The 17,316-nt window shown below is 47.1% G+C and overlaps 1 protein-coding gene across 2 annotated transcripts in view; it reads right to left on the minus strand.

The window, feature by feature from the left end:
* ACOT7 (acyl-CoA thioesterase 7) overlaps positions 1–17,316 on the minus strand; it is a 1,181,269-nt gene that overhangs the window by 411,148 nt on the left and 752,805 nt on the right. For both annotated transcript variants that reach the window (XM_085608889.1, XM_085608890.1), the window contains exon 7: positions 12,224–12,340. In XM_085608889.1, the coding sequence (XP_085465015.1) occupies positions 12,224–12,340 (117 nt within the window). The remainder of the gene's footprint in view (positions 1–12,223; positions 12,341–17,316) is intronic.

The following is a 17,316-nucleotide window of genomic DNA, read 5'->3' on the forward strand; positions in this document are numbered from 1 at the left end:
GATTTGTGTAATATAAATGCTAAAATAATTTGCACTCTGAGTGCCCCATTTTGATGTGTCAATCTGTCAATCATTTTCTATCAGTACAGTGAAATCACTTTCGGATATCTCAGCAGAAGACCATATAAAAGCATTTAAATGGGCCACAGAAAGTACTTGCATAGCGCGATTCGTTTACAAATCCTGAGACAGGTTTGAAAGGCTACTTCTGTGGGTAGCGCAATCAGTGCTGTAGACACACTAGTAGCATTTGAAGTACAGGCCCAGAGTATATGGTATACCACTTTACAAGGGACTTACAAGTAAAACAAATATGCCAAACAGGTATAAGCCGATTATACCATGTTAAGAGGAGAGAGCTCATGCACTTTAGCACTGGTCAATAGTGGTAAAATGCCCAGAGTCCTAAAGCCAACAAAAAGGAGGTCAGACAAATAGAAGGAGGAAAGCAACAATTTGGGGTGATCCTTGAGAGAGGGCAATTTTCCAACAATAATCTTAACAACATTTGACATAGAAAATGCTTGGTTCTGTATAGATTTTAATCTGCATCCCTTCAAAAGAACCGTGTCAGCAGAAGTATCAAACCTGTCTAAAGAAAAGGACTTTGTTTAAATGTTTCAAAATATGTACTCAGCGACCTGTCCTGAGCTCTGCTGCTACTATAATGAATAAGTTGGGGCTTTATACGCATCAAGTGATATAAATATGTGCCATTAAGGCCCCTCTATATAACTACTCTAGATGTTTTATCTGCTCCTTTTTTACATACTGGTACTTAGGTGATTAACATGTTTTTAGATGTATTTTAAAAAACAGGGTGTACCGTTTTGGAGCTACTCTGTGCATACCTTGTTTTTAGAAATACCTTTCTTTTGCTGATGATATGTTTAGTAAACGTTTTTTACTACCCTAAAAGAATTAAATTGAACTGTAGACTAAAATCGGATACTTCCACATGTCTTTGTTGCAGATTACACTCGCTTGTAACCTTTACACCTCTGACCTGAGCTTTTTTGCTGTTGCAACATTTTTGTGAGGAAATGTTTTTGTTTTGAATAATGGGTTCGGAGTATTAAGTTGTGTATGTATATATATATATACATATATATATATATATATATATATATATATATATATTCACTCGAACTTCGAAGGCTTGCGCAAACTTTTATCATCAACGAAGCACAGACCACAAGGTGTACCAGCATAGGTTTTATTCTTTCTTCCCCTCGACCTCTACAGCCATGACGCGTTTCAGCCCGGAAGGGCCTTGATCACATATATATATATATACATACACACACATATATTGATATATATATATGGATATTTATTATTTTATATGGCAGACCAGAAAAATTTCTCTGGAGATTGCCTTGATGCTCAGCATAAACTACCGGTGAGAAAATGTCACTGGTTATGAAAACGTTTTTATCTCTGTAGGTTTTTCTGTTTAAGGAGAGCAGGAGCTCTGTATTATCTAAATGTTTCTCTTAAATGGGCTAGTTGTGAGTAGATAAGTACTGATATTGAGATTACTCATAACCTGATAGTCCATGTATGTGCATTTATGTCTGCTGTCAGATCGCCATAAATATTTACAGATTGAACCCAATTTTATTGGTGCTTAGAAACAAACCCTGAAATGTTTGGAATTTTTTTAATTTAAGAAACGCATCCATGAAGTTTTCACAATGGTTTTATGTCCCTGTCCTTTTCCTACTTTTAGCATAAAATGTTCTCTTTTTCCGTAAAGAATTTACTTTATTATAACTTTACGAGTGTTTGTTGCAATTACAATACACACAGGCTGCTTTAGGATAATCTCTTTTCTGTGTTTGAGTGGTCTAAGATGTATTTAAAGCCTGCAATGCTGTTTCGGGCTTCCTACCTACCTGTACTGTATTCTGTCATCTAATTTCAAGATAAAAAAAGGCACATTTGACCACATGACCCCATTTCTCAAAAGAATCTTCAGATTTCTTATCTTTGTTCTACTGAAATTCTGGATAACTTAGTTTTTAAAGTGGTTAGTTGGGGACCCCAAACCATCAGGCAAAAAATTAGGTTATCGGAGTACTAGTTGTAGTGATACCTCAAAAATGTTAACCTCGGAGGGCGGAGCTTGGCTCGCGACGAACATGGCCGCCTGAGCCCGGAGCTCCTCCACACCGGCTTACTATCCTGCATTTATCCAACACCCCCTCAGGCATAACTCATCTTTGGACGGCTGCTGTTGGGTCCGGGGGCCTTGGCGTCCCAGATCTGGCCTTTCGACTCTCGGTGGCCCCCCCGTTCCGGAGCTGTGAGGCGGGGACTCTGGCGCGCTGCTGGGCCTCGCATCCCCGGGGCCTGGTAGGCAGGAGGCGTGGCTGCGTCGCCTTGCGTGCGGCCGGGCTCTGTCGGGACGGGCCGGTCCCCGGAGCGACCTGCGGCAGGATTCGAGGGCCCTCGGCTGACTCGCGCCGGGGCGAGGGCGGAGTGCTGGTCTGACTGCGACGGGGTCGGGACGGCCCCACGGAGCGATCGTGTGAGCTGAGCCACCTGCATCGCGACCTGGAGTGGGAACCCGTGTCCCGCCGCCCGCGCATCTCCGTGCCTAGGGGGGCCTGGGCAGCGGCCCGCGCCGCGAGGCGACCAGCCTCGAGGAGGAGCAGAGGTGGACTCGCCGGCTACAGGGAGGTCAGTGGAGATCGGACTGTGCTTCGTCCTCTGCGGTGCTGGCGGCGCCCTACCGCCGTGTGTTGCGGCCTCCCTGCGGCCTTCTGAAGGAACTGTGGGCGCCTGGCCCGGGTGGGGCCCCTATGGAGACTGCCGGCCAGCGCGTGTAGTAGTGGGATACAGTGCATCGCCCTAGTGCCTGCTGCCTATACTCTGACCTTTTGCTGTGGAGACCGTCGCCTTGCCGGTGGCTGGCCGGGGCTGTGCCTCCCCCGGGGCGGCGGGCGCTGGGGCGCCTCGGACATCGGCGGTCGCGCCGTGGGGGCGACCTGAAGATATCTCGGCCCACTGCGGCTCCCGTGGTCTGGCGGCGCCGTCCTCGGGCCGGCCCTGCACGTGGGTCGGACGCTCCTGCGGTGGCCCTGTGCCTGCATCGGCCGGGAGCGGTCGCGGAGACGGCTTGGCACCATGGGAGGGAAGGGCCACCGCAGTGGGGCACAGGCGAAGCTTGAAAAGTACGCGTTCTGTCAGGATCAGAAACGGTCCCCCCCGGACGGGCCTGCGGAGTGCACGCTGGCGGACGTCATGGCCACGCTGACACAGATGCAGGCCTCGATCGGCACCATCTCCACAGATGTCGCGCTCCTCCGGGCGGATGTCGCCAAAATTAACTCCAGACTGACTGAGGTCGAGGCCACCACGGAGACCCTCACGCGGGGCACGGCAGACCACCACAAACGCATACAAGCCCTTGAACTGGTGCAAAAGCAGCTGCTGGCCAAGTTGGATGACCAGGAAGGCCGGTCCCGACGCAACAACGTGCGGGTCGTGGGTGTGCCTGAGAGTGAACGCGGCCCGGCCTTAGACCTTTTTGTTGAAAAACTGATCACCGAACAGCTGCAGCCCCGCGGGCTCTCCAAGTTCTTCTCGGTTGAGAGGGCACACCGGGTGCCGGGTGGGAGGCCTAAGCCTGGGGCCCGCATTTTCAACTTCCGCAACCGTGATGCGATCCTCCAGGCGGCGCGTGCCGCCCCCCCGCTGCAGGTGGATAACGCTAAGGTCACCCTCTATCCGGAACTACACCGCTACAGTAGTGCGGCAACGTAAGGACTTCATGGCAGTTAAGGCAGACCTCCGCTCTCGAGAGCTAAAGTATTCAATGTTGTATCCAGCAAAAGCTGCGAGTGGAGGCGGAGGGGCGCACATGGTTCTTCACATCGCCGGCGGAGGCCTCGGAATGGCTCGAGGGGTGGCGTCCGGCAAGAGTGAGGGGCAGGGGAGAGCGCGCCCTGGGCGGCCTTCCCGCCTCTCACGAAACCCTGAACGTTGAGGACTCAGGCGCAGGTGACGAAGTGCCTTGAGGTATGGTGCTGTGATGCGACCGGACTATTGGACGCTTGGCGACCTGGGGCCTTGCTGTGGCTGTCGGCCCTTGGGACCTTGAACCTACATGGGGCTGAAGACCCCGGGCCCTTTTTCCTTTTCTTTTCTATCATCTGACAGTCTGCTGCTTGAGGGGACAAGCTCACGATGTGGGGATTGGCAGCTATGTGTTGAGCGGCTTTCCCCCATACGCACGTACCAAGTTTATGGGAACTAAGCACTCTGCTGAGGTGGGGTGGCGGGTAGTTGTGAATCCGCAGGGCAGGGAGGCAGGGAGGGGGGTGGGGGGATGGGGATTTCGTTTAAATGTTGATTTGTGTTTTGTTTTAGGTTCACCAACCACTCAAGGGTGCATTCGGCTGATTGGGCAGGTACAGGTACACAGGGGTGGCACACGGCAGGGCGCGTTTCACACACCCCCCCTTGGAGATGGCGTCACATAGCCTGACCCGGGCGACCACTGACTCACTGCCGGGTGCCCCTGCTCAGCAGCGTTCTCCTTCTTTTGCGGTCCTCTCCTGGAACGTTAATGGACTGGGAGACAAGATTAAGAGGGGGCTAGTGCTGCAATATCTCAAGCGCAAGGGGCCCGCGGTGGCGCTCTTGCAAGAAACACACCTAGTGGGTACGTCCACCAAAGCCCTGGATAGGTGGGGGTTTAAGATGGCGACACATTCAGAGTTTACGACGGGGTCCCGAGGGGTGGGCATACTGGTTAACAAGCGTTTTCCCCTGATTCTTCTTGACTCTCGTAGAGACGACTATGGCCGCTTCGCGGCACTCACCTGTCAATGGGAGGGGAGGGTCTATAATCTGGTTACTGTCTACATCCCCCCGACACTACACCAAGCCTCCTTCAGGGCACTGGGCGAATTCCTTTTGGCGCTCCCGCCGGGGGAGCTCATCATGGGCGGGGACTTCAATGCAGCCATGGACCCTGCACTGGACAGGTCTTCACACAGGGCTCTCGGGGCCGACGCCTCCACGCTCGCAGACTTTGCTACCGCGCTTGGCTTAGTGGACGCGTGGAGGGGATACTGGCCCGATGAGAGACAATACACCTTCCTCTCCGGAGTACACCACACCCTCTCACGTATCGATTACATCTTCACCTCACCGGCCGGGTACAAAGGGGTGACTGAGGTGTCGCACCTCCCTAGGGGCATCTCGGACCACTCGCCGGTGGTCATCACGTTTGCGTCCGGTGACCCGGGTAGGCGCACGTTGTTCCCGATCCGCCCCGGATATCTAAAAATCCCTAAAATCGCTAAGACCCTCAAAAAGGCGACCAAGAACTATTTCACCGAGAATGCTGAGTCCGTCGGGAGCGCTGCAACCCTCTGGGAGGCCTTTAAAACCGTCCTCCGTGGCCAGGCCATCTCCATCATTACTGACCACACGAAGACCCAGCGGCTCGCTGTACTGGAGCTGGAGCGGGCGATAGTAGAGGCGGAAGCCTCCCATACACTGCACGGGGATGGAGATTCGGCACATACCCTCCATATGGCGCAGCAAGAGTATAGGTCCCATCTCTGGGAGGGGGCCCGAGCTAGACAAGTAGCCACCCAGCACACCATCTACGAACTCGGTGACAAGGCGGGCAAACTCCTGGCGTGGTTGGAGAAGGGGGACCGAGCGTCGCGGTGGGTGGCGCGGATTCGCCTGGGCGAAGGGGACTTTACCTCGGAGCCCCAGCGCATAGCCGGGGCCTTCGCGGCCCATTATCAACGCATCTATACCCCTGAGGCCTCTGCTACCGTGGCAGACAATGAGCTCTTCCTGAGGGACATCGCAATGCCTCGGCTGACCGCTTCGGGGGCTGAGGCCCTGGAGGCGGATCTGACGACTGAGGAGATCACGCTGGCGATTTTGGCCCTCCGCAGTGGTAAGGCGATGGGGCCCAACGGAATCCCAATCGAATACTACAAGCAAAATTCCGCTCTAGTGGTCCCTCACCTATTGGCCATGTATAGGGACGGTCTATCGACGGGGATTCTCCCCCGTGATCAGAGGATGGCTACAATAGTGGTGATCCCGAAACCCAACAAGCCGTCCCACGAGTGCTCCTCTTATCGCCCGATCTCGCTGCTTAATGCCGAGGCGAAGATTCTGGCCAAGGTGCTGGCAACACGGCTGCAGCCTTACCTCTCGACCCTAATACACCCTGATCAGTCGGGATTTATGCCCCACCGGAACACCACTTTGAATCTGCGGCGTCTCCATGGCATCATTGCTTGCCGCTCCTCGATCGAGGAAGATGCGGCCATACTGTCGTTAGATGCGCGGATGGCGTTTGATAGAGTGGAGTGGCCTTTCCTCTTCGCCGTCCTCCGCCATATGGGGCTTGGCCCCAGGATTTGCGCGTGGATCCAGCTGCTTTACACTCAGCCACTTGCACAGGTGGTGGTAAATGGCCGCGTCTCTGACGCCTTTCCGCTGGGTCGAGGGACTAGGCAGGGTTGCCCCCTCTCCCCGCTCCTCTTTGCTATGGCTCTTGAGCCATTGGCGGCGTGGGTGCGACAGGATCCGATGATCCGTGGCCTTAGGTGGACGTTGGACTGGGAGGATCGCATATCCCTTTATGCGGATGATGTGCTCCTCTATCTCGCCTCGCCGGCGCGCTCTATCGCCTGTCTCCTCAACATATGTGAATCGTACGGCAGTAGGTCCGGATACGAAATAAACTGGGAGAAATCCATTTTATATATGCTCCGAGGCTCCCCACCGCGGCTTCCGCGAGGCTGTAACATTCTAGTAGCTCACGACGGGTTCAAATATCTTGGCGTGTACGTCACGGCCGATCGAGGCAAATTTGTCGCGGAGAATCTAATGAAGCCCCTCCAACGGCTTCGCACCGACGTCAAACACTGGCGCGCCTTGCCACTGACATTGCTTGGAAGGGCTTCGCTCTTTAAGATGCTCGCCCTCCCGAGATTCCTCTATGCGCTGCAAAATACCCCCTTCCCGGTTGCACCCTCTTACTTCACGGCAGTCAACGCTGAGATCACTCGTCTTCTTTGGGAGGACAAGTCGCCTCGTATTGCCCTCCACAAGCTTACCAGTGGCTGGTATGATGGAGGTATAGCCCTCCCAGACATTAAGACCTATTACTGGGCGTCACACCTCATGATTATTAACCAGTGGCTCCATGTGCCGGGGGATGACCCCGCATACCGCATGGATCGACAACTACTCGGCCCCGGAGGGGTGATGGGAGCCCTTTACAACCCAAAAAGGGGTCGCGTTCCGGCAGGGCCCGCAGCCCATACCCTCCGGATATGGCACGCGGCGCAGCGGGCGATGGGCTGGGCTGGAAAGATCACCCAGGCAACGCCGCTTTGGGACACTAGGCAGCTCGGGGTACTTCGCACTACCAAGGGGTTCCACCAGTGGGATCTTATTGGTATCTCCAGGGTTGGAGACCTCTGGCGTAAGGGAGAGGTGATCACTTTTGCCCAATTGCAGGCGGATTACGACTTGGCGGACACCGAACACTTCCGATATTTACAAGTCCATCACGCTCTTCGGGCGGCGATTCCATGTGGGACTCGGCTCCCTGAGTCATCGCCCTTGGAAGACCGGCTCCTCATGGAGCATCTGCTCCAGAGAGCGACGTCCCTAACGTACCGGAAGATAATAAATAACCGCCCGACCCTTTTTCTGCCCTTAAAGGGAAGTGGGAGGCAGAACTTGGAGAGTTTGATGAGACGGACTGGAATTCCGCGCTCTCGTCCCCCAGGGAGGTGGGCATATCTTCCAAGCTAAGACTGGTCCAACTTAAAATTTTGCACCGCACATACTACACCCGTACCCTCCTATTCAGACTCCACCGGGTGGAGTCCCCGCTGTGTCTCAGGAACTGTGGCCACGAGGGGACCTTCTTCCATACCCTCTGGGAGTGCCCTGTCGTTGCGATTTATTGGAAAGGGGTGTTGCGTATCCTCTCCCAGGTAACCAGGATTCCCACGCGGCCGGAACCTCGGCTGTGTCTCCTTAATGTCTGGGAACAGACGGACCACAAGAGAGTGACCCAGCTTTGGGTGACTTTGGGGCTCATGCTTGCGAAACGTAATATAGCCCAGAAGTGGGGATCGGGGCAGGTGCCTACCCTGACGCATTGGATCCGAGATATGGACCTTGTAATGGTGACCGAAAAAACTGTATATGTTCATAGAGGGTGCCCCAAGAAATGGTCCCAGGTCTGGGGTGGATGGAATGTTTACAGGGGAAATATCTGTGAGCCCCCACCGGATGCAGCAGACTCGGATCTCAGTGACCAGGACTAGTGGCTCCACCGCTGGAGATGGGCGGGGAAGGAAACGATGGTATGATATCATTGGGCTGTTTATTCCTCTCTGTGACACCTGTACTGTCATTGCTCCGATACCTCGTAACCTTTGTATGCCATGCCTTGCACTAAACGAGTGGTGTTTGTTTTCTGTGTTGTTGATAAACTCAATAAAAATATTTCAAAAAAAAAAAAAATGTTAACCTCCCGCCTACCAGCAGCCAAGAAACCCCGATGGAAAGCTGTTCACCTCTGGGGGCTGCATAGATGGGCCATAGGGCAATAGGCATGTTACAAAAAGACACAAAATGGTCCAATATTGTGAATCAATCATCACACAATAAAATGCTGGCCTTTAAATATAAACACCAAATCAACCAGCAACAAACAACAACATGCAGGTCACTACTCAAAAGAAAATCAATGAGGTATTAGACGTTAAAGCAATAACTTGTTAGGTGTAAAGCTAGGGACCCCTACTGGGAGCACAAAGCTCTGTAATGACACCTGTACTAGTGCATAAACACATCTAATGACCACAAGCAAAATTATGCAATATGTGTACGTTAATGAGAAATCATCCTGAAATTCACAGTAACATCAGCATCACAAAATCCCGCTGACTCCAGTAATTCAGGGTGGGTCTTTATTTTCTAAGGTGCCATACAAGAGCATTCCTGCTGAATTAACATGTACTTCAGGAAGCTGCTTGAGAACAGTCAAGGAGAAATTAAAACCCCACTGGCGGGTAGCCAGGTTCATTTACATTCTGGGTGAAAAGGCAAGCTTAGCACAAGTGTTCCGGAGCATGATGCACAAGGTTAGAGGAAAACTTCGAAGCAATAAAAAGATAAAAGCCTTCACACTTAGAATTTCTAAAAAAAAGAAACGTTCAAATAGGACGGTTTGTGAAAAACATTTACACCTGCTTCACTCATGCAGAAATATGTTCGAGTCAATAAACAGACAAGGATTTTGCAGACGATATAAGAGAGATGTCTATGAAATTGGCATCTTTCATAGAATTGCAAATGCTACCACAGAAACTAAAAAAGTTCACGGGTAGATAGACACTATTTTGGCATGTGTGGCAGCCTTGAATCAAATGTGAATCCGATGGGGTGGGGGTCACAAGTCTTTGGAGAAGGTAGGTAGACTATCTTCACATTCCTTAAGGGCTTTCTACAATGAAAACATGTGGAGGGTAAAAATGAACAGTTTGTGCCCCTCTAAAATAGAAAATCATGATATCACAAAATTTAACTCAGCAAAGAGGAAAATGAAGAAACACGTGTTTCATCTCTTGACAAAAGGCAGACAAACTAGTATCCCAACTATTTGTGGATCCTAAAATACAAATGTTGATTTGATCACAAGGGTAAGGGACTGATGAAGAATGAATGTTCAAAGGCAATGTAAAAAATAGCTCCTAGAAAAAATGAAGATATAAAAGTCAGAGATAGCCTGTGTGCACTACTGAAAGCATCCACTGGTTGTGATGTGTCCCAACTGTTTTACAAGAAATTCTCCAGGGATAAAGCAGCTTTCTTTTAAGGACTTCTGTAATTTTACTGCAAATAGTCCCATTAAACCTTGTTCTGGGTGTCTTACAAAATAGCAGAATCCCATGTGGAGCTCTTTTCCCATACCCAGGGCCTGTCCTAGCGAAATGAGGAAACTTCCCAGCCACACTTAATTTGGGTCCTAACCATCTCCCTAGTTAGTATAAACATGCTACTTTGGGAATTCCTGCAAACCCTGGCGATACCATATGAAGTCCCTGTCCACTCCCCTCCAATCACTTTACAAGATAGCTAATAGTGGATACTCTTTAATTAAAAAAGTTGTCATGGCTTCTATTGGTTCTGGAAGGATTCCTTGGCTAGCCTTCGTAAAACAGTCACTTATATCGAATGGCTTTGAGGAACTCTGGTCTAATCCTGAAGTCTCCTGCCCAGCTATTTCAAAGAAGATTGTGACTAGTGCGGTCAGGGAAAATAACCTAAGGAATCTTTTTCGCTCAGTAAAATCCTCAAGCTTAACCGATATTTTTCAGGATGTAAAATCCTTTTATAGCTTTGAGTCTGCGATTGATTTAATCCAACCAACACTAGCTAAGAAACTTTATCTACAGTTTAGATATGGCACATTGCCATTTCTTTACATTTCTGATAGGTGGAAGGGGGGAGCTGTACGCCCCTGCCCTGGCTGCCTTACTGAGGATGAAACCCCGGTTCATGTCATCCTATTTTGCCCAGCTTATGCCTATACTAGGAAGATATGGATAATACAGTTGTGCAAGAACCTGGGTATAAAACATTATTTGGCCTTTTTTAGGATATTAAAAACAGACACCAACCCATTAATCGTCTGCACAGTAGCCAAATGTTTACATTCAATGTGGATTGCACGAAGGAATTTGATCAATAATGCTATTTTAACTTAAGACTACCCAAAATGAATTTAAGAGAGTAGGAATATTTTATTCTTTTTTAGGAATAATTTTGTTATGATAATTTTTAAATCTATGGAACTATTTAAATTTTTAAAGGAACAAATGTTTTAACAACCATGTAATATTGTGTAACTGCATTCATGAAACGGACTGTCTGTTTTGTCGTTTTGTTCATTTTTTTTTAATGTGCTTTTATGGTAAATTCAACCGCAATAAAGCTAATTGAATTGAATTGAATTAACTTAACTCAGCACTACTGCCAAAGATCTGCTGGCAAGCCAAGGTCATTTGTTCATCCCACAGGCATTTCACACCTACTCAGTAGGGAGTTATTTGCTCACTGGAAAAGAGGGAGCCTAGTATAATTGGTTTAATGACGGTCAAAGCTTCAGTCTGAGATGAACATCTTTGATTAAACTCTTTAAAAACATCACTTAGTCACAATTATGATGAAAAGCTCAGGTCCAAGAGTGACTTAAAGTTTTGATTGTCGGAAAGTAGCAAAGTTAATTGTGCCAATAAAGGGACATGCCAATCCCAACATAGGCAATTTCTTCTCTTTTACACAATATGCACTTAGGAGGGGGAGGGATGCCAAGGTTCTTTGTGTTGGTGACAGTGTCAAAGGTAGGCTGAACCACATGTCCAAAATGGATTGCTTTGGCATGTTCTGGGTGTGGTTTGTGGCTACTGCCATTCGGGTCTGCAATGGCAGTCTTAAAAACCATGCTTTTAAAGTCATTCATGTGGGTGGTGTGGAGCTCCACTTCAGCCTAAGGGTGATATCTGGTGTTTGTGCAACTGGTGCACTTTTTGTGCTGTATTACAGTAGCCTCATTTACTGGTCATATCTGTCAATCGGAATTAACCATGCTACCATGTTTTAGGGGTCAGAACAAATGCGCTAGAAGCTGTTTAGCAATCGCTCAGTACTCAGCGTCAAAATATGCTAGTAAATCCAGGATCACATAAACAAAGCAAAAAAAAATCTGGGAAGACTATGTGCAAATGTGAATTTACCTTAAATTGTTAAATCTGAAAATTAAAAAGGGCAGCAGAAAACAGCTTTATTTTTCTGTCATTACTAGTTAATTGCATATGAGCATTGATTTTGGTTATGATATTTCTTATTAGAGAATTCTATTATAGTTGCACATAAAATAATCAACTGTGAGCAGAAAATGAACATATGAATCCAAAATTTACACAGGTATTGACATACTTAACTTCCTTCTAAGCGGGGGGTGTCCAACGTTGTTCCGCGATGGAAAGATACAAGCTACATTCACAGAATAACCACTCATGAACAGAATTATTTCCATTCAACAATTTCATTTATGTTCATTTTATGTGGACTGTTTGACAATCTGACATTATTGAGGATTTTCTGGATAACATTGGACACCCTGCTCTAGACTCAACAAGTGCCATACCTTTCTTGATCTTGCGATGAAAGTTGATAGCATCGACTGATGCTGTAACAATGTTAGTCTTGCAATGACGTACAGCTACAATTCCTGCAACTTCATCCATTAGTTTCATAGTAACACCTGCAAGATAAGAGTGTTACAAATTATTCTCCTAGTATAAGTACAATAACATAATTGTATCATTTAATATTTTCATTTTACACTTATCCCCCTGCCTCACAGTTCAAAGGAGCAAGGTTAATTAAACCACAGGCCCAACAAAACGAGCAGTCAAATGTTTGCATTTGCAATTCAGTTTTCAATTGCATGTATTTTCTTAATCATTACATTTAAAAGGAAAACACACCAAAAATATTCTCTGTTGGTAGAGGAAGCTTGTGGCTCATGATGCTTTTATGGAATTAGTACGTACATTTTTGATAAGCAGTACAGGATGGGTGAGGAGGTCTTCAAAGGTAAATAACAGGAAAGTGAACTTCAGTGAATTACAGCAAATTGCCTTAAAGTATGGCAAAACCTTGGGGGGGGAAATGTCACCTGCAGACTGCAGCACTTACTGTGACACCCACTAGTATGACACAGAAAACATGGCTTCAGTCCTAGCATTGAAGCTTGACTGCTACAGTGTAAAACCTGCATTGCAACCTGTTCAAATAACTCTTTTTGACAAGTATAAACCTCAATTTTTAAATATTAGTAAGTCACCACTATTTAGGCCCTGGTGCCCTCAAGGTAGGGTGCATGGTATTTAAGAGGGACATATACCATGCCTGTAAAGTAACAAGGCACTGAAAGCTATTTTTACTGTAGCAGGTTAAACTGTTGCATGTAGAAAATCAGAGTACATATTTAAATACTAATATTGTATATCTGGAATGGAACCAGCGGGGTTCAAAAACAACTATTTTTAATAGTTATTAAAAATAAAAATTAACAGTGAAGTCAGATTCTTAACAAATATTAGGGAAAAGTACATTTTAAAAAGTTACCTTTTCCCTGCCTAAAGTTTCTGGGGGCTAATTTGCATTACACTCCTGCAAAACCCAGATTTTACTTGGCCTGAATGAGGTGTCAATAGTGAGGTGTCAATAGGGTGTTAAATTCGTCCCAGGAACAATACAATAGGGCATACTGATTGTCAGGTCAACCTTAATGGGCAGTGATGGCTCCTTTGAGCTCAGCTGAAGGGTAGGTGCCTGCCATACTGTTGGCACCACAATGTCAAATCCTGCCTGACAGGTCTATGTGGGTCGCATTTAACACATTGGCACACTTTAAAGGGAGCAAACATGAAACCCAGACATTTCTTATGTATTCCTTTTCTAGTGCTGCTTTGTTTTACCAGACAACTCTCTCCTGGCTTGTCGTGGGTACAGGACGTGCTTCAAAACGCACTTTTGTGTTAGTTGTGGGTCAATACTGGTGATATCTACATTCTAGTCATCTGCACACCACAACCTTCATAGCCAAGTTTAGTGTGGCATAAAATTCCAAGCATCTTGGCATTGCATTGGCAAATTACATTTTGGGACTATTTATTTAGGGAAGAGAGTAAAGGATCCCGCCCTACCCTTCCATTTAGCACGGGGGACATGCATTATTGTAACGTCAATCACCAATTTTCTTTTTTTCTATGATTTTTTCGTTAATATAACTGATTATGTGCAATGGGTGACAGTACATGCAAACTATGCCAACTGTGGCTCAATATGTGAAGCGATGGCCTTTTCAAAATGCTACTATAAAATATACCTATATTTTTTACCAATTAAAGGAATGATCTTTGAATGGGAAATATGCCCATTTGGGTTTAATGTGATAATGGGGGCATCAGTGGTGAGTCCTCCACTAAGGCAGAGGAGTGTCGCCCCACTGCTTTTTACAGTGGAAAAAAAGTAAAAATAAAATGATAACTATGTTATTATTTCATTTTTCCTGCTACTGCGTCTCGGTGGGAGGGGCGGGGCAGATCTGGTGGGTACTATGTAAGTGCTCATAAATGTTGGACCGGCCCTCTGGGGCTGGCCAAACATTCATGCACACTTTGCCTGTTCTCCATGCAGGCTGCATTACAGCCTGCATGGAAAATACTTCCAGCTTCCCAATCCCTGGCTGAGCGCCAAACCAAGGCCTTCAGACCAATCACAGCGCTGTATTGCAGCGTTATGATCGGCTATCGGGAGGCTGAGAGCCGGGTGATTCCTGCTTCCTTTTCAGAGAAGAAGGCAGGACGAGCATGCTGGAGATGAAGCGGCGGCCGGCCAGCACTACAATTTTAATCCAAACAAACAATGTTTTTAGAAAGCTCAAAAGCAAAATCTTGGCATGCGCATTCCATAATTCCAAACATATTTGGTGCGCCGTTGCGCACCAAACCCAAAGTGTACAGCCATGTAGGCAGTAGTGAAACAATCAGAAATAAGGATCCAATGTAAACCATGTAAATCATTATAATCAGCTTTATTCCAATATTTTCAGTGATTTTGGAGTTAAAACAGAGGCAACGTGTTTCCAATCTTCCAAAGCAGAAGAAATGCCCATCCAGTCTTATTTCTAAAACATGTCAGAATTCCCTTTGCATCCTAGTAAATCATATTGAAGGTCACATGCGGATGGCTCTCTCTGATGCCCTTTCTGCAACTCGATGTTTCAAAGTAGCATTACTCAGATTGGCCAGAGAGGGTTGCAGTGGCATCAATTGCTGCCTTTGAGTAAAAGAATTGTGGATTCCCAACCCCAGACCTCATAATTGTGCACTGTGGTGACAATGACCTAGGCACAGAGACTGGGATGGGACTGGAAATCCTAATAAACAATACCTTTGCACAATTAATTACATTATTCCCTCGCACTATCTTGGCGTACTCCAACATATGCCAAAGGCAGAAATGGGAGTGGTCTAATCAATTCTGACCACAGATTGACAAAGCCAGGAAACATATTAATAAAACTGTTTCTAAATTCCCAAGAGACCATAACACGGGTTCTATCTACAACAACTTCCTGTGTTTCCTAGAATGCATGGAATCCATAAAAGTGATGGAGTTCACTTTTCAGACGAAGGCAAAAGAGTGTTTCTCAGCAACCCAAAACTCTGCATCCGGTCTAATGTGTAGCTGTCATATACACACAACAAACACAAATGCTCTTTTAAGAGCCACCCTAGTGACCGAAATAGTGTAAATTTTCTTTATAAATATCTATTTTTTCCTATTTTTTCCAAGATTCGCGATGACGTGATATTTGCAAATACATCGTGACATCGCAAAACAAAAGCAAACATTTAAAAGTGACCAGCACATCCAAAATGTAAAACTATATAATTCACTCTAACATCACACTAGATATATTACTTTCTAAGTCTACTTTATGAGTTTCTGAATGTGTCTGTGACAGCGTTTGTGAGTGGGATCTGTGACTGGGTGTGTAACTGTGTCAGTGAGTCTCTGAGTGGGTGTATAAGTGTCCGAGTGGGTCTGTAAGTGGGTGAGTGAGTGTCTGAGTGGATCTGTCAGAGGATGCGTAAGTATCTGAGTAGGTCTGTGAGTGGGTGTATCAGTCTCGGAGTTGGGTCTATGAATGGGTGCAAGAGTGTCTGAGTGGGTCTGTGAGTGGATAAAGAGTCTCTGAGTGGGTATGTGAGTGTGTGCTTGCGTCTCTGAGTGGGTGGATGACTGGGTGCATGAGTCTGTGATTGGGTGCTTGAGTGGGTCCCTGATGGCTGAGTCTCTGACAGGGGTGTGTGACTGGACACACGAGTCTCTGAGTGGGTCTCTGAGTGGGTGTATGAGTGTCTGAGTGGGTCTGTGAATGGGTGCATTAGAATGTGAGTGGGTCTTTCTCGGTTTTTCTCTCTCTCTGCACTAAAACTGATTGTAATGGCCATGGTTCTGTCCAAGATTGATTACGGGAACATTATTTATAATGGTGCCCCCGGCTATGCATTTCAACGTCTTCAGATGGTGCAGAACCAGGCAGCTCGTCTGGTTCACGGTTTACCTAAGTTTCATCATTCGTCACCTCTCCTCATTGCTCTTCATTGGCTCCCCATCAAGCAACGGGCCCTGTTTAAGCTTGGTTGCCTTACCTTCCAAGCCCGGAAGGGCACGGCCCCTGCCTTCATAAACTCTGCCATTATCAACTACTGTCCTCCCAGAGTCCTTCGTTCATGCACCAAATCTCAATTAGTCATTCCTCGTTTTAAGAAACAAAGATCAGGAGGCCAGAAATTTGCGGTGCTTGCGCCTACTTTCTGGAACACCCTCCCTCTCCATATCAGACTTTCCTCCTCCTACATGGAGTTCCGTAAGGTCCTCAAGACTTTCCTGTTCAAGCAGGCCTTCAGCTCATAGCCCTCTGTACTTTCTGCCCAGGAATCCCTCTAGCGCCATGAAACTGCTCTGTGAACGTGCGCTTTATAAATTTTTAAAAATTCAAATTCAAAAATTCAAATTCTGCGAGTGAGTGTGTGGATCTCTGAGTGGGACTGTAAGTGGGTGCATGAGTCCTGAGTGGGTCTAGTAGTGGGTGCATTAGTCACTAAGTGCATCTGTGAGTGGGTAAACGTGTTTCTGCGCGTGTCTGTGCCTGGGTGCATGAGTCTCTAAGTGCATCTGTAATGAGTATCTCAGTTGATCTCTATGTGGGTGCATAAGTCTCTATGTGGGTCTGAGAGTGTGTACATCAGTGTATGTGTGGGTCTATGAGTGGGTGCATAAGTCTGTGAGTGGGTCTGTGAGTGAGTGTGGGGGTCTCTGAATGGGACTGTCAGTGGGGGTGTGAGTACTGAGCGGGTCTGGAAGTGGATTCAGACCCGCAGATATTCAAATTTGGATTGCCTTCATTTTCTCAACAACTACTGAACAGATTTAAACCAAATAACAAAAGCAGAAGAGTATAAAGTGTCTACGGGAATTAACATAGAAAAGCCTCTTTTTTACTCCCCCCCTTTTCTTGGCCCCCGCTTGACAGATCACCTGGAAACTTTTCATGCGCAACAAGAATCACCAGAGCATACTTTTTTATATATATATATATATATATATCCTACAGGTGGTCGCCAGTCCAGTCCACAGATTTCCAACATTTAAAAAAAA

The sequence above is a fragment of the Triturus cristatus genome, chromosome 1_2 (genome assembly GCF_964204655.1).
Source record: "Triturus cristatus chromosome 1_2, aTriCri1.1, whole genome shotgun sequence".
In the NCBI taxonomy this organism is placed as follows: domain Eukaryota; kingdom Metazoa; phylum Chordata; class Amphibia; order Caudata; family Salamandridae; genus Triturus; species Triturus cristatus.